The following is an 18,148-nucleotide window of genomic DNA, read 5'->3' as shown; positions in this document are numbered from 1 at the left end:
AATAATTGTATATTTTGCGCATTTGATCCAGAGCAGTTGAGATTTGATTCGGCCATATCTTTCTGAATGTAACTTGTATTTTTATAATTGTATTTTTCATATGATCTGTAAAGTTTATATTTTCATTTGCTACCAGGCATGAATTCATTATAATTTATTATATATATTTTTCCTTATTTTCTTTCTTTATTTACACGTGCGTAATGAACGAAGCATTTGAGATTTCATCCGCCCAGATCTTTCTGAATTTTACTTGAATTATTATAATTTTAATGTTTATATGATCCGTAAATTTTATATTTTCATGTGGTATCAGGCATGAATTTATTTTAATTTATTTTATTATTTTATTTCATTTATTTACATGCGCGCAATTACACACGCATCTAACTATTGGACTCAGCTCTGGGGACACGGTGCGGCTGCAGAGTTCACCTTGAAATTTGTCATTACAATTTTACTGTAGCCTAATCCACAAAAGTGTGACTGACTGTTAATTCCTTGAGTCAATACATTGTGTTTTTATCACCGGTGCTAGTATTATTATTATTATTGTTAATAGACCTTGCAACATAGAGCAACTTAAGTGCTTGCAGAACTTAATAATATAAGCACACTTATTCTCCAGGCAGACAGACAGAAACTGTCTGTCTGTCTGTCTGTCTGTCTGTCTGTCTGTCTGTCGGTATATATACGTGCATAAATTAAGCTTGGGTCATTGGTCAATGAACCTGGTGTGTCGGTCAGAAAATAACTGATCTATAAACTCACAACTCATCGCATCCTCATTCATTTCACTGGTCAAATGCAACAGACAGACAGCCAGCCAGACAGACAGACAGACAGACAGACAGACAGACAGACAGATCCAGGCCGTGACACCAAAAATAGCCGATCAACAAGCTGCAGCGCGATAGATAGATAGATAGATAGATAGATAGATAGATAGATAGATAGATAATATAAATATATTATACTGTAGGCTACACGGTTATAACCAAAGATAATTATGATAGGCTATATTATTATATTAGGCTATTAACATTATGCAAGCTAATTATATTTACCATGGTTACGTCAATAAGACAGACAGATCTGTCTGTCTGTCTGTCTGTCTGTCTGTCTGTCTGTCTGTCTGTCTGTCTGTCTGTCTGTCTGGACGGACGGACGGACGGACGGACGGACTTACGGACAGATTGATAAGTAGACTTGATTATAGCCAATATATTATTTTATTTTCATTTACACATGCGCCTTTTCATCCAAATTGTGTGTTATATTATTTACTTGTAGCATGGTTAATTAATAGTCCCTGTTTGCATAGCCCCCAAATCGGGCTCCCCAAGTTTTGCTCGCTGTGTGAACTGTTCAAAGACGCAACAACAAGCTCCATACTAGCACTCGGTGGTACTGGTGCGTCTCTGACCGTGTCTGTCTGTCTGTCTGTCTGTCTGTCTGTCTGGCTGTCTGTCTGGCTGTCTGTCTGTTGCATTTGACCAGTGAAATGAATGAGGATGCGATGAGTTGTGAGTTTATAGATCAGTTATTTTCTGACCGACACACCAGGTTCATTGACCAATGACCCAAGCTTAATTTATGCACGTATATATACCGACAGACAGACAGACAGACAGACAGACAGACAGACAGACAGACTGTTTCTGTCGTCTGTCTGGAGAATAAGTGTGCTTAAGTTCTGCAAGCACTTAAGTTGCTCTATGTTGCAAGGTCTATTAACAATAATAATAATAATACTGGCACCGGTGATAAAAACACAATGTATTGACTCAAGGAATTAACAGTCAGTCACACTTTTGTGGATTAGGCTACAGTAAAATTGTAATGACAAAACTCAAGGTGAACTCTGCAGCCGCACCGTGTCCCCAGAGCTGAGTCCAATAGTTAGATGCGTGTGTAATTGCGCGCATGTAAATAAATGAAATAAAATAATAAAATAAATTAAAATAAATTCATGCCTGATACCACATGAAAATATAAAATTTACGGATCATATAAACATTAAAATTATAATAATTCAAGTAAAATTCAGAAAGATCTGGGCGGATGAAATCTCAAATGCTTCGTTCATTACGCACGTGTAAATAAAGAAAGAAAATAAGGAAAAATATATATAATAAATTATAATGAATTCATGCCTGGTAGCAAATGAAAATATAAACTTTACAGATCATATGAAAAATACAATTATAAAAATGCAAGTTACATTCAGAAAGATATGGCCGAATCAAATCTCAACTGCTCTGGATCAAATGCGCAAAATATACAATTATTACTATCCACCCGTTGGGCGGGGGGGCGTCCCGGGGGGGGGTCCCGGGGGGGGGGGGGGGGGGGCACGCAGGTGGGGGGGACATGTGGGGGGGGGGGGCTGCGCCAGAAGAGCGCAGATATGGTCGATGGATCGGATGGCGGACCCTACGTGGCGCTCGCGGCGCTTGGGGCGGTTTTCACGGCGGTCGTGGCGTTCGCCACAACCGCCGCGGCGCTCGCGGCGAGCGCCACAACCGCCGCGGCGCTCGCGGCGAGCGCCACAACCGCCGCGGCGCCCGCCAACGCCACATTTTGGAAGATCTGGCGGACGCGGCGGTTATGGCTGAAAATCTGACGGACGCGGCGCCGGCGGCAGAGGCGGCGGTTATGGCGGAAGATCTGGCGGACGCGGCGGTTATGGCGGAGGATCTGGCGGACGCGGCGGTTGCCACGGCGGTTGTGGCGGCCGTCACCCGCCGTGGCGGTCGTGACGGCGGTTGTGGCGGCCGCCACGACGGCCGCCACCCGCCGTGGCGGTCGTGGCGGACGTGGCGGCCGCCGCGGCGCACGCCACTGCCACATTTGGATCTCGCCCCTCCTGAAAAGGCCAGTCAGCCAGTGTAATCTGTCCTCTGTCTCTTCATCAGGAGCACCGTCCATGGATTATGACAGTCCAGATTTTGTTCCATCAATTTTTTCCCACAGCACCAGAGACAACCAGAGACGGTCAGTGTCATGTACTGGTATATTGTAACAGTTTCAACTGACCATTCATCAACTGACCAGTCATCAATTGTAATATTGTAATCTGCCTTTGCCCTTTGTTGCTTGTTTAGTATGTGAACAAATAAGGTCAGTTTTTGGTCTTGTTTGTTATTGTGTTATTTTATATGTTGCTAATTATTTAGTACATTAACTTTACCATACTGTACTGTTTTTATTTTTCTAGATATAAAAGAAAAAGAATACGGGATGATAACAAGGGCCCTCAAATGGAGACAGATCCTCTTGAATCCCCTGAAGGTACGTATGTGCAAGGCAAGCCATAACTGTTTACTTGTGTTTGTTGGTTGGTGGGTGAGTAATGGACCCTTCGCTAAGCCCCACCCACTCCACTCTGTGACTGGTGGTGCGAAGTTAGTCACACCCAGGCCTGGCAGAGCCTGGCAAGCTCTGCTTCTCACCCATTGACTTGCATGTTAATGATGACTTTTCCCCTTAAAAATAATCGATCTAGTCAACAAGGCCTGCAGTAGGCTATGCACTGGACAAATGAGCTCACAACAAGTCGCGGTGCGACTCGTTGTGAGCTTGTAGATCAGATATTTTCAAACATTTTAGTACTTTTACTTTTGGTATAAGTACATTTTGATACCAATACTTTTGCACTTTTACTCAAGTCAATTTTTAATTCTGGACATTTACTTGTAACAGAGTATTTCTACAATGCAGCATTGATACTTTTACTTAAGTAAGAAATATAAGTACTTTTTCCACCACTGAAGATGGGACATCTTTCTACACAACTTCAGGATCTCTCTGTGTGTGTGTGTGTGTGTGTGTGTGTGTGTGTGTGTGTGTGTGTGTGTGTGTGTGTGTGTGTGTGTGTGTGTGTGTGTGTGTGTGTGTGTGTGTGTGTGTGTGTGTGTGTGTGTGTGTAATTTAAGATTAACTTAAAGGTAGGGTAAGTGATATTTTTAAAAGTGTTTTGGTTAAAAGGTTAAAGCACTATATTTTCACAGTAATCATCACCATCAAAATGCATTTTCTGTTTAATATAGAGGTGGAGAGACAAGGAGACTCCTGTTACTGAACAAACACTCTATAGCATTGAGTAATATCAGAATATAGAGCTATTTAACACTTATTTTAACAAAAGAAAATCACTTACCCTACCTTTAAGATTCCTTTGTGTAATCTTAAGTTAAGCATGATTTCTTCTATAATACTATATATATATACCATCATCTTTGCACCGCACGTTCATATGTTGGAAAGTTGGGCGTAGGCCATTTTGCCTTTACCTTCTGCAGATATTATTGTTATTCTTGAGACCATTAGGTGTCCTGTTATTAAAGTCCTTATTCAATTCCTTCATTCAGACCAGTGTGTGGAGTCCAGAGTGCAGGTGAAGATGAACTCTCCAGACTCTATTAAACAGGAGGAACCTGAAGACCACCCACACCTCAGTAAGTTTCATGTGCTCTCTATTTCTTTCATATTTTCTGTTCTGTTTTAGAGCTGTCACAATATCAAATTTTCACTATAAAATAATCAAGCAAACAGGCCAAAACATGTCACGTAAAAAATATCTTTTATGGTTTGGCTCTGTTGGAGGTGAGACGTCTAGAAATGGGTCTGTGAGTGTGATCTGTGTGAGATAACACAGATCTATGACAGACAGGCTTTTTCTCAGCTTCTTGATTTGAGGTTTACCCACTTGACTTGAACCATAGCATCCCTATTCTTGGGGGAACATTTGTTGAAAATAGCCGATCTACAAGCTCACAACGTGTCGTGTTATGACACATTGTAAGCTTGCAGATAGGCTATTTTAGTACAGACATTTGGTGTAGAGGGGAAAAAAAGAGCCGACCAAGTACAGAACAAACCCCTGTCAATTAAGTATTAGTTCACTAAGTATAGAATGTTCGTGTACCATGTATAGAGGGTTTTAGTGGTTAAAACATTCAACTCAGTGTTGATTTTGTCGACTAAAACTAGGACGAAAAAATGTTAGTCTACCATTTTTTCACTGACGAAAACAAAATAAAAATGAAATAAATATAAGGTACGAAAACTAAGACTAAATATAAAGACAATTTTGTCAACAAATAAAAACTAGACTAAAATGTTAGTGAGGGACTAGTGGAGAAGAGATCCAGTAGTTTGGTTGCGCTCGGGTGTTGCGCTCTCACAACGCGTCACGCTGCGATGCTTTGTGAGCTTGTAGATCGGCTATTTTCAGCATGCAACCAAGTGTAAAATCAGCCATTACGACGCCATCAAGGCACCGCCAAAATACATTTTAGTCGACTAAATCTGTAGATTTAGTCGACTATAATCTTTTGATATTTAGTCGACTAAAACTTGACAAAAACCAAAACATTTCAGATGACTAAAATATGACTAAAACGAAATGGAATTTGATTCAAAAGACTATGACTAAATCAAGATTTGCTGTCAAAATCAACACTGGTTCGTCTACAGATTTCAGTGCATGACACGTCATTTGACAGATTACAGTCTGCACTTTGATAATCTGGAAATAAAACCTGCACATTATCTCAGGTGTGAAAAATACTTCCTTGGCCAACTGGCAGCGTGCATAAGGAATTTGGTGTTGATCGGTACAGCGGTGTGTGAGGTTAGGCCCGGATACACAGACAGACAGACTCACAGACTCACAGACCCATTTCTAGACATCTTGCCACGCATCAAAAAAACATAGACAACATACATTTTAAGCCATGACCCAAATTTCACCTGACATGTCAAGCTTTCATGACAGGAGATGCTTCTGTTTCATGACATCATGCACTTAGTGGCATGAGCTGTGATTGTTCGCTTTTTAAGGGGACATACATGCATACATACAGTACCTACCAGGGTCTCTTGGAGGAAAGAAATGACTTGTGCGTGCACACACTGGAGTGCACACTGGGGCTGCACAATATGGACAACATTTCATACCTTAATATTTATACCAAATAGGTTCACACTTATTTTATTAAGCATAGAACAAGTGAAAAGTCAGCATTCTTCTAAAAAAAAACAGCATGTTACAGGTCAACTGTGCCCTTATTTTAAATTCCACGACCAGAATTCAAACACTTTAAACACTTGAAGTGTGAAGGAATTGCTGTGAGTGGCTGCCTTTAGCTGTAGCCTACATGCAGGGTGAGTGGGGCAGCGTCTATCCACAGTAGGCTATATTGTTCCATATTGTGTGACGTGGTTAATATCTTGCATGTTCAATGACATGATAATGATGATTGCCAAGCCCCAGTGCACGCTCTCCTGTGAGGGTTCACTCGTGTTATGAGTAGGTGAAACATACCGTAGCTACATGATGTTAAACACAACTAGCTGCATTATGCATTGTGACAGCCTATATTTTTCTGACGTGTAATCTAGGCGCTAGCCAACTCTGTCTTGGCGGTGCGCTGAGGCTGATAATTTGTCCGGCGGACTTTCTGCATACAGACGAACCCTATCCTAGACGGCTTTACTCCCAGATCAGAGCCCACGTGTGAAGTATTGTGTTTTAACATTGTTTCATGACTCAAATTAAATAAGTAACTAAACATGGAAATTCTAATTACTGCTGTACTCTAAATATGTATTTTGCTAATATCTTGCTGAAACTTTGAAGCGTGACTTTTCAGAACTTCAGTTTCTTGAAACACCTGTAATCTAAGTCAGTGAAAGCTCATTTTCTACATGAAATATAGACATAGGAAGAATACTTTTTGTTGTTGACAAATAATAATCTGTATTCCATTTATAATAAACTTGTATATAATAAACGTAGTTGTATATAATAAAGTACAAAAATATCAGAACATAGTTTATACACAGTTTTTGTCGTTTTGTAGTGACCATTTTTGCCTTGTTTTCTGAAGCATATCTTGTGTTCACTATCATGTTATTGTTCTGCTCCTAGACATCCTGCACATGGTTGTGTGTAAAGAGGAGGTTCCTGCTGAACAGGAGAGGAGCCCCAGTCTGCTCCAGGAGGAAACAGAGCCTCCACACATTAAAGAGGAACAGGAGGAGCTTAAAGAGGAAGAGGAAGAGCTACTTCAAAGACCAGAAGAGCCTGATGGGTCAATGTTGACATTAATTGCAGTGAAAAGTGAAGAAAAAGATGATGATGAAGAAGACATATCTTCCCACTGCTTTGAAATTGAAGTTGAACTTGAATCTGACACTGAAGTAACTGATGATTGGGAGAAGACCACAAGATCACTGTGTGACAAGAGTTTCAGTGAGTCGGGTCGCCCGAAAAACCGCCAGCGTGTCCACACTGGAGAAAAACCTTTCCACTGTAAACTTTGTTGCAGGAGTTTCAGTGAGGAAGGTGTTCTGAAGATGCACCTGCGTATCCACAACCACTGTAAATATTGTGACAGGAGTTTCAGTAACTTGCATGAATTAAAGCAACACATTGAACACAAGCTCGTGATTCCAGGAGGAGAGACGGGAGAGCAGGGGAGAGAGAGAGACAAAATAGGAGAGAGAGAAGGTACCAGAATGCTTTTTAATATTCTTTTTTTTTCTGTGTTGACCCGCTCCGCCTGCCCTGCGATAATTGACCTGAAATGTTGACTCGTCCGTCCGCCCCCCAACGGGGTCGGCCCGCGCATCACTATCTTCGACAAAGACGTTTGGTGTCGAGGGGGAAAAGAGCAGACAAAGTACAGAGCCGACCCAGTCAACTAAGTATCAGTTCACTAAGTATAGAGGGTTAGTTCACTAAGTATAGAGGGTTTAAGTTGTTAAAGAACATTAAAATAAGTATATCTTCAACTATTTTGAGATTTCACATCACTTGAAAGCTTACAGTCTGCAGATCATCAGATACTTGCGTGCACACTGTTTAAGAAATGTGGCACTGATCAGTACAGCGGTTTGTGAAATTAGCCCCGCACACACAGACAGATCCACAGTCTCACAGACCCTTTTAGAGGTGTATAGAGCCACGTCATAAAAATCAGTTCACATAGATATTAAACTACGAAGAAAATAAGAACAATTAACAGGGATGATGATGGAGGTGATGATGAAGTTGTATCTGTACTCACCATTTTCTCTCTCTCTCTCTCTCTCTCTCTCTGTGTCTCTCTCTCTCTCTCTCTCTCTCTCTCTCTCTCTCTCTCTCTCTCTCTCTCTCTCTCTCTCTCTCTCTCTCTCTCTCTCTCTCTCTCTCTCTCTCTCGCTCAGGAGTGAGGTCCCAGTCTTCCCAGCCTCAGTTCTTCTCCTGTTCTGAGTGTTCATATGCCCTCACATCTCAGGTCTTCCTTCATAAACACATCAGGTTGAGACACAGTGACCTCTACTGCCAAATGCTGAGGAATGGACAGATCACCGATCGCCGAAAATAACCGTTCTGCAGGCTTGAAAAATGGTGTTCCTACCCCCCCCCCCTCCTGCAATAACCCCCCTGTTGAAGACCCCTGTTATACACCTTTGTTAACCCTTTAAGGCCGGGAAGGGAACGCATGTGTGTCATTTTAAGATTTCTTTGGCTATTCAAAAATAGCACATACACAAGCTCATAGCGTGGCACCGAGTGCCGCGCTATGAGCTTGTAGATCTGCTATTTTTAGAAAAATCTTGAAAATTTGTGCAAATCATTTTTAACTCAAATCTTTGCTTCTGGGGGTCCCTGGAACAAAATATTTTTAGATGGGAGGGGGTCCGCGGACAAATACATATTATTTTGGGGGTCCTTGACATGAAAAAAGTTTGAAAACCATTGAAAATATAGCAACATAAATAATAAGCAAAAGCAAAAAATTAAAAAAAAACTTTAGGAAAGAAAAAACTGACATTTGTAAAATCCCCAGAAGCAAAGATTTGAGTTAAAAACTTTCGCTTTAAAAAAGTATATATTCAAACTAAAGATTTGCACACATTTTCACGAAAAAGGGGGGAAAAAAGCATATCTACAAGCTCGTAGCTTGTATATCTGCTATTTTTATAGAGACAAAGAAATCTTAAAATGACACAGATGCATTCCCGGTCTTAAGGGGTTAACATACCAACAGAGCCGTGTCTGCAGACAGGACTGACAAATTAGGAATGTGGATGTGTTTTTATGCGGGTACCCTTCTGTCCTCTCCTGCTGCCCTCCACCTCTCCTCCAGTAGCGGCTGCTCTACATCTCGGCAACCGATAATATGAAATCTCATGATTAGTTACATTGTAACCCAGTGCATTTCATCCATTGCAATTGATACATCTTACATGATTGTTTTCCTGTTTCCCAGAACATTCTGGTGCAATAACCAAACTCTGAACTATGTGGAAGGAACACACTTTCCATTATAGCCTCTAGTCTTCTCCATGCAATGACTTAATACAGTCGGAGTACAGCAACTTGCAATGGGCCTGGTCTACAAGATACACTACACCTCAAACACAAAGACACCCATGTACCTGTCAAACTACTTGTACAAAAATGTTACAGACGTCAACAAACGCAACACCATACCAGAGGGAGCTCCACAAATCACATTTAGCACAGATTTGGCTCAAACGAGGGGTTAAATACGTTATACTGTTATGCCACCAAAATGTGGAATGCCCTACCAAGTACAAACAGTCATAAAAAAGTGTGAATCCTTACTCTCCTTCAAAACTGAGAGACCGACTTACAGGTGGCTGCAATTCGGAACTGTCCCTTGTAAAAGGAAAAAAAAGGCAATCGTAACACCAAAAATGCCCCCCCTCTCCTCTTTTTGATTACAACTCGTTTATGTGATGTTTTTGCCTGTCACTAAATGTTCCTATGATTTGAATATACTGTAATGGAAACAAGCCATAGTGCTTTCTTGGGTTCTATCATCTTAGCATTGTATTTGTATTAAACTGTACTTTCTGTGCTTTAGAAACAGTTGAAGTATTCAATCAATCAATATAAACACTGCTAAAAAGCTTGTGATGTTCTTATTGTGTCACAGTCTGAATATACCATACAGTCTGCGTTTATCATAGGCATAGTGATACATTTACATGGTTTTAAAATGATTGTTAACACATGATTAATACATGGTACTGTAAATGTTGTATCATGTAACATGGTAGGCTATGTGTTGGTATATGTTGTAGGCCTATCTTGCATTTCTATGAGACGTGATCAGACCTGTGCAGCATCAATGTGCACTGATGAAAGCTGTGATAGATGTAGGGCTGCAACTATCCATTATTTTCTTCACGATTATTCTATAGATTACTTTCCTGATTAATCCAAAACCCAAGAATATATATATATATATATTTTAAATAGGCTATATATCAACTAATCAATCAATGACTTTAGCCCTATTTTATACTTTGATGCAGAAAAGTGTCGCGCAAGACTAGTGAAAGTAGCTGATCTACAAGTAGCTCTGGTTCAGAGCGTTAGTGAGTTCCCTCTAACGCTCTGGAAGACCCCTCGCTCTGCGCATGTACAAGGAATTCCACTGCCCTGCCAGCGTTCACGTGTAGTGAAAATAAACTAAACCATTTCGCTACTCACCGAAGCAAAGGCTGTTTTGTGTTGTTGAAAGTCTATTCTCCAACCCCGCACGCCTAAACGCACCCCACCTACTCTGTAAAATACACTATTTGGGCAAAAAATAAAATATGTCAGCGAGACGGACATTATTTGTATTTACTCCACAGTGCCCTCTACATTTTGGTTAATGGTAAGTTCAAATCCCCCAGATCTGTAGAGGGCACTGTGGAGTAAATACAAATAATGTCCGTCTCGCTGACATATTTTATTTTCTGCCCAAAAAGTGTATTTTACAGAGTAGGTGGGGTGCGTTTAGGCGTGCGGGGTTGGAGAATAGACATTCAACAACACAAAACAGCCTTTGCTTCGGTGAGTAGCGAAATGGTTTAGTTTATTTTCAGTACACTTGAACGCTGGCAGGGCAGTGGAATTCCTTGTACATGCACAGAGCGAGGGGTCTTCCAGAGCGTTAGAGGGAACTCACTAACGCTCTGAACCAGAGCTAATCTACAAGCTCAAAATGCATCACATCTTGACACGTGAGCTTGTAGATTGGCAATTTTCACTATGTAAGCTTTGGAAGTTTTGTTTTTATGCAAATAATGACATGACCAAAATAGGGATTGATTATTGATTTATAAGGTCACATATTAAACGACAGTAGCCTACCCAAGACCAACAGTAGGGGGCAGCAATACGCCAACTGACGTCTACATGAATTGGTCAGAAGAAGAAGATACATACCCACAATGCAGTAGTGAAAACAACATGGTGTGTTGACTGTTGTTAACACTTTAAAATACCATAGATTTATATAAAAGTAAAATACAAAGAAAAGTAAAACGTGTCGTTTCTAAACAGTGTCGTCGTTAAGCAGCAGGAGGACGTTTGTTAGCAGCTCAACCACTGAAACACAGCAGGTAAAGATCAACTCATTATGTTGTTGGCTTTACTTTGTATTTATTGTAGCTCCGACGGAACCTCTCCCTCCGCTATATAGCTCCCAGATGAGGTTCCTCGTTTGTTTCTGCCGTTTGCGGTAGACATTGTCGCACATTTTCCACTTTACATGTTTCTTAGTCTTACCCCTTTCTGCACATCGTATCCAAAAAGTAAAGCATTTCCGCCTCTCTCTCAGATGTTTTAAGTTTTAGCTGGCAATGAAATCTATCCAACGAGTTGAAGAAAGTATTTAATTTGCCTCGGTTTTCATCCGGTTCCATAATATTTTGCATTAGAAGATGCAATTCAACATTTGACCAGTAGTGAGAATCAGTAATGTTATCTCTACGGGCGCAACTCTTGCGCAATGTCTTAAAAACATGTAACGATGAAAACCGAGGCAAATTAAATACTTTCTTCAACTCGTTGGATAGATTTTATTGCCAGCTAAAACTTCTACATCTGAGAGAGTGGCGGAAATGCTTTACTTTTTGGATACGATGTGCAGAAAGGGGTAAGAAACATGTAAAGTGGAAAATGTGCGACAATGTCTACCGCAAACGGCAGAAACAAACGAGGAACCTCATAGACTGTACCAACGTCGCGTCACCAAAAGTTAGCCACGCCCCCTTTTCCGACTCTACAGTGATCAGTGCACACTGTACATGTGTGGCTGGTCTTTGAGAAAGCTGTTCACATGTCGCAGCTCTCCTCTTCAAGATTGAATACAGTGTGAGGCTAACAATGTATTCAAGAGAAGAGACTAGTATGGCTTGGATCTCAGCTGTACCACACAAAGATTTAACGTTCAACAACCTGCCCAAATACAGCCGTGTTTGTTCACATCATTTTCTCAAAGGTACATTTTTACCAAAAACATGAAACTGCTATTTTGTCTCTGCTAACTAAAAGTAACTAGGTAATGTAACTAGACTAGGATGTTGGTGACTTTTTTCTCTCTCTAACGCTCTGACAGGCGCGCTGCTACTACCGTGTGAGGTCTCCAACTTTAATAAAAATTAAAAAAAAACTATTTCACTATTCACCGAAACAAAGGCATTTTTGTGTTATTGAAAGTTGCGGTGAGTAGCAAAATAGCTTTGTTTATTTTTATTAAAGTTGGAGACCTCGCACGGTAGTGGAATGTTCGGTCTATGAGCAGAACAGCGCGCCTGTCAGTGCGTAACATCCTAGTTACATTACCTAGTTACTTTCAGTTAGCAGAGACAAAATAGCAGTTCATATCTCCAACTTTAATAAAAAACAAAACAAAACTATTTCACTATTCACCGAAACAAAGGCAGTTTTGTGTTGTTGAAAGTTGCGGTGAGTAGCAAAATAGCTTTGTTTATTTTTATTAAAGTTGGAAACCTCGCACGGTAGTGGAATGTTCGGTCTGTGAGCAGAGCAGCTCTGCATCCTAGTTACATTACCTAGTTACTTTCAGTTAGCAGAGACAAAATAGCAGTTTCATATTTTTGGTAAAAAAAAATACCTTTGAGAAAGTGAAGTGAACAAACACGGCTGTACTTGGGCAGGTTGTTGAACGTTAATTCTGTGCGTCGTACAGCTGAGATCCAAGCCATACTACATCTATTTGAGCTCTGTGACGTTCCATGCTGGAAAGCTGACAAATTGTACTGCTTTATCTACCACATTACCTCGACCCGACCTGCTATGGCACTTATGAACTGAGCAAGTCACCTAACCGCTGAGCAAGTCCTCACCATTGTGAATGTGAGTTTAAAAAACAAACACGGTCGGGTCACTGTTTACAAGCTGTTCATGTACCCTCAACCCTAAGACCAATCCTCCCAACATGGCCGCCGCTACCAAAAGACACTTGTTGACGCCCCCTTCAGGATTTTTTGGTACGCTCTATATAGCGGAGGGAGAGGTTCCGTAGGGGCTATATTTATTGACTCAATATGGAATATAAATGTAATTGCTGTTACTTGCTAGATTATAGTTCATGTGATCATAAACACAACAAGTACTCAAAGCAGCTATACATACATTGTTTTGCTACATATGTTGTTGATGTAACTATTATCAACTAGAAGTTGCAGTGCCACATTACCGGCACCTCACAGTGTGAGAGAGAGTTTTGTGCTCCCCTAAATCCACGCCAGGCTATGAAAATACCCACTTGACAAACAGGTGACGTGCATGACCTCTGCAATGACCAAAACCCACTTTGTGATTACTTACACCTGGCATGGCAGACCTGTGAGCACGGACCTCTGACGTCACGCTCATGTCACACGACTCAGCCATAACCATATAAAGTGATGCAACGTACATACAACATACTGACAACCGACATGGCGCAGGATTCAAATTGTAAGGTAATGTAATGGTAAATCTCCAATTCTCCATATAAACAAACGTCGCTTGTACATGAGTAGCCTTGGATCAAGACGGTCATCGGTCATAATGAATGTCTTGGAGTTATTTCTAAATGGTCTTTGCACTTTCACACTTTGGGTCCGTACATCTACTTAAACGTTCAGGTTTCAAATATAAAGTGTTTACCTCATGGCCACGAATGTTAAAATTATGTTCGGGGCCTCAGAAGTACCGTATATTCCGTATTGTTCAATAAAAAGCATTTTAACCCTGATCTGTGTCATATCTCCGTGTGCTTTCAACTGCGTGACCCTATCGGTTGGGAGGTGTATTGCACTCTGTCTCTGATACATTATTATGTTTTACTAAAGTTGGAGACCTCACACGGTAATAGAATTTCCAGTCCATGGAACAGCACTGCTCCTAACAAAGTGTTAGAGCAGAGGTCTTCAACAGGGGGTCCGGGACCCCTAGGGGGTCCTCAGAGTTACTACAGGGGGTCCCCCAAATCTTTGTGTGATATGATTATTTTGTTTTACATTAACCACTTGAACCCTAGTATCCCTTTTCTGAGGAGAACTTTAGCCAACAATAGCAGATCTACAAGCTCACAACGCCTCGCGCGTTGTGAGCTTGTAGATCGGCTATTTTTGGCAAAGAGTTATATATGTAGAGGGAAAAAAGAGCAGCAAAAGTTTATCTGAAACACAATTGTATACGATATAGAGGGGGTCCCTGCTTCATCTCTCTCTCAGCTAGGGGGTCCTTGGCCTGAACACGTTGAAGACCCCTGTGCTAGAGAGAAGTTGTGAACATAAGTTGTTGCTTGGGGATGTATTTTGGGTCACAGTGCTTGAACTGCACTTATTGGCTACTTTCACCTTATTCACATTATTTGCATTGTAGGGATCACTTTTTTGATACATTTCCCTTAAGTTAAGCGTGATGTCTTCTACAATACTGTATATAAACCATTATCCTTGCACCTAACGTTCATGTTCATATGGTGTTTGACTTTGATAACTGGACACAACTGTGTCCAGTTATTAATGTCCTTTTTCAATTCCTTCATTTCAGACCAGTGTGTGGAGTCCGGACTGCAGGTGAAGATGAACTCTCCAGACTCAGCCAGGGCTATCTCTATTAAACAGGAGGAACCTGAAGACCATCCACACCTCAGTAAGTTTCATGTGCTCTCTCTTTCTGTCATATTGTCTGTTCTGTTGTAGAGCTGTTACAATAATAACACAGATCTTCAATGGGCTTTTTCTTCAGCTTTGAGGTTTAACCATTTGAAGCCTAGCATCCCTATTCTGGGGGAAACACTCATTGAACTTAACTGATCGATAAGATCTCTAGCTTGTAGATCAGCTATTTTAGGTAAAGAGATTTGTTGTAGAGGGTATATGGAAAACGGTACCCCATTCAACTAAGTATTAGTTCACTATGTATAGAGGGTTTTTGTGATTTAGACATTCCAACAAGTATATCTTCAACTATTTTCAGATGTGCCAAGGCTAAATGTGTCTGGTGGACTCCCTGCATACAGACAAACCCTATTGTAGGCGGCTTTACTCCCAAATCAAAGCCCACATGTGTGTCGTGTTTTAACATTGTTTCTTGACTCAAAATAAATAAGTAACTGAAGATAGAAATACGAATTACTAGTACTCAAAATATGTATTTTGGTAATATCTTGCTAAAACTTGGAGTGTGGCTTTTCAGAACTTCAGTTTCCAGAAACACCTGTAATAACCTGTAGTTTGTAACTGTTTTGGCGATTTAAGTAGGTGATAGCTCATTTTCTACATGGAACATGGACAAAGGAAGAATAGATTTACATTTTAGAAATCCAGTGTTCACTATCATGTTATTGTTCTGCTCCTAGACATCCTGCACATAGTTGTGTGTAAAGAGGAGGATTATCCTGAACAGGTGAGGAACCCCAGTCTGCTCCAGGAGGAACCAGAGCCTCCACAGATTAAAGAGGAACAGGAGGAGCTACTTCAAAGACCAGAGGAGCCTGATGGGACAATGTTAACATTACTAGCAGTGAAAAGTGAAGATGATGATGAAGAAATCTCTTCACACTGCTCTGAAGTTGAAGTTGAACTTGAACTTGAATCTGACACTGAAGTCACTGAAGACAGTGATGATTGGGAGGAGACCACTGAAGACAATGATGATAAACGGTGTGACAAGAATTTCAGTGAGTCAGGTCCCCTGAAGACACTCCAGCGTATTGACACTAAAGACAAACCTTTCCACTGTAAACATTGTAACAAGACTTTCAGATGGTCAAGTCACCTGAAGAGTCACCAGAGTATCCACACTGGAGAAAAAACATACCTGTGTAAATATTGTGACAAGAGTTTCAGTGTGTCATCTAATCTCAAGAGACACCAGCGTGTCCACACTGGAGAAAGACCATTCCAGTGTAAATATTGTGACAAGAGTTTCAGACACTCATATCACCTGAAGACACACCAGAGTATCCACACTGGAGAAAAACCTTTTCACTGTAAATATTGTGACAAGAGTTTCAGACAGTCATCTGGCCTGAAGAAACACCAGCGTATCCACACTGGAGAAAAGCCTTTCCAGTGTAAACATTGTGACAAGAGGTTCAGTCGGTCATACACTCTGAAGACACACCAGAGTGTCCACACTGGAGAAAAATCTTTCCACTGTAAACATTATAACAAGAGTTTTAGACGGTCAGGTGACCTGAATACACACCAGGGTATCCACACTGGAGAAAAACCTGCCCACTGTAAACATAGTGATAAGAATTTCAGACAGTCAGGTGACCTGAAGACACAACAGGCTGTCCACACTGGAGAAAAACCTGCCCACCGTAAACATAGTGATAAGAGTTTCAGTCGGTCACAGGACTTGAAGAAACACCAGCGTGTCCACCAGCGTGTCCTCATAAAAGCTTGTCACAATGTTTACAGTGTGATAGAAGAGTTTCAGTCAGTTAAGTGCTCTGAAATCACTTCACTGGGAGGATCAAATTAAACAGCTGTATGTTGTCAGGGAGTTGGATAGACGACCAAAAATATCATGGATATTTATACTGCTCCTGTCAACAGAAGTTTCCATTAGGACTGGTCTTTTGGAGACATATCCCAGCTCTTGATTTCTTATTTCAAAACCTCACAACAAATAGTTTTAAGTGTTAAATGTCCTGACCTAAAAGTCCTAAATGACCTGTATTTAAACTGTACTTTCTTGTGCTTTTTTCTGCACATTTCTAAATAAAGTATTCAATCAATCAATCAAAGTGACTCCAGGAAACAACACTGATGATGTGTCCAAGTTTGTGCACCAGTAGATGTTTCTGTTTATTGAGAGAAATGTACAATTTACCACTTGCAACGGTACCTCCTAGGCGGGGCAAGGAGGAATTTGGAGAAGTACTTCTGGGGGGGACGGACGTAATATTAGTCAGATATGTATATATGATATGATATATATAGATATGTATTGCAAATTATTTGGGGTTTTGTTCACTTAATCTTATATTAGGAATGACCATGTAAACCACACATTTCATATGGCCGAATTTTACAGTTTTTATGTTATGATTTAGGTAGGTAGTTACTTTATTACTTTAGGGAGAGGAGGGGATAGTCAACCTACAATATTAAAAATTGTCACACCAAACACTACTAAAGAGTCCAATGACTTGCATCCCACATCCCCCATGCATCCTAAACAGCCTGATCAGGCCAACCAGATGTGGAGTTGTACAGTCTTATTGCTGCAGGCAGAAAAGATCTCCTATAGTGCTCCTTCTTGCAACTTGGGTGTAACTAAAGGAGCTTTTCTGCCCTGCCTCAGTGTCATGTAGGGAGTGGGAGGGATTGTCCATGATGGCCAGGAGTTTAGTCTTCATCCTGCTGAAGACTAAACTCCTGGCCATCATGGACAATCCCATTTAATGTAATCACGCTGTGTTCCATTACACACCCAATGGGGCTCTAACTTTTTTTTGTTTACTTGGTCTGCTCTTTTTTTCCCTCTACACCAAACACCTCTTTGCCAAAAAATAGCTGATCTACAAACTCACAACGCCTCGCTGTGAGCTTGTAGATCTGCTATTTTTTGGCTAAAGTTCTCCTCAGAAAAGGGATGCTAGGGTTCAAGTGGTTAATGTAAAAAAAAAAATCACATCACACAAAGATTTGGCGGACCCCCTGTAGTAACTCTGAGGACCCCCTAGGGGTCCCAGACCCCCTGTTGAAGACCCCTGGCCTATAGTGATACAAATGTATGCCTTTGTCTTCATTCATGGCATGGGTGCCAGGAGTGCCAGGAGTGGGGTTCTGGGCCAGTGGGCCATCACCTGTACTC

The 18,148-nt window shown here is 40.9% G+C and overlaps 2 protein-coding genes across 7 annotated transcripts in view; both read left to right on the top strand.

Annotated features, from left to right (window-relative positions):
* The window catches only part of LOC311057881 (uncharacterized protein), a 40,821-nt gene extending 30,984 nt beyond the window's left edge, over positions 1–9,837 (top strand). For 3 of the 5 annotated variants that reach the window (XM_084075017.1, XM_084075016.1, XM_084075015.1), the window contains exons 2-6: positions 2,919–2,997; positions 3,221–3,294; positions 4,374–4,460; positions 6,938–7,519; positions 8,218–9,837. In XM_084075017.1, coding sequence (XP_083931143.1) covers positions 2,930–2,997; positions 3,221–3,294; positions 4,374–4,460; positions 6,938–7,519; positions 8,218–8,378 — 972 coding nt within the window. In that variant the 5' untranslated portion in view covers positions 2,919–2,929 and the 3' untranslated portion in view covers positions 8,379–9,837. The remainder of the gene's footprint in view (positions 1–2,918; positions 2,998–3,220; positions 3,295–4,373; positions 4,461–6,937; positions 7,520–8,217) is intronic. The other 2 variants (XM_084075018.1, XM_084075019.1) reach the window with 2 other exon arrangements.
* Positions 9,838–11,272: 1,435 nt separating this feature from the next.
* LOC311057880 (uncharacterized protein) lies at positions 11,273–17,643 on the top strand. Of its 2 annotated transcripts, none has more exons than XM_084075014.1 (3): positions 11,273–11,418; positions 14,867–14,968; positions 15,678–17,643. In XM_084075014.1, the coding sequence occupies exons 2-3, from the start codon at positions 14,899–14,901 to the stop codon at positions 16,808–16,810; spliced, it is 1,203 nt and encodes a 400-aa protein (XP_083931140.1). In that variant the 5' UTR covers positions 11,273–11,418; positions 14,867–14,898; the 3' UTR covers positions 16,811–17,643. The 2 variants fall into 2 exon arrangements, with proteins under 2 accessions (XP_083931140.1, XP_083931139.1); XM_084075013.1 differs by lacking the exon at positions 11,273–11,418 and adding an exon at positions 13,730–13,788.
* The last annotated feature ends 505 nt before the right edge of the window (positions 17,644–18,148 follow it).

This window comes from Gymnoscopelus microlampas (genome assembly GCF_963454915.1).
Source record: "Gymnoscopelus microlampas genome assembly, chromosome: 12".
Classification (NCBI taxonomy): domain Eukaryota; kingdom Metazoa; phylum Chordata; class Actinopteri; order Myctophiformes; family Myctophidae; genus Gymnoscopelus; species Gymnoscopelus microlampas.
The sequence above is the reverse complement of the archived record's forward strand: the minus strand, read 5'-3'. Positions and strand labels throughout refer to the sequence as shown.

What these genes read in the sequence shown, in the direction of transcription:
- LOC311057880 (XM_084075014.1), top strand. Translation starts at nt 14,899, where the DNA reads ATGAACTCTCCAGACTCAGCCAGGGCTATCTCTATTAAACAGGAGGAA. An exon ending in TGAAGACCATCCACACCTCA is followed by an intron (nt 14,969 to 15,677) that starts GTAAGTTTCATG and finishes TTCTGCTCCTAG; the next exon opens with ACATCCTGCACATAGTTGTG.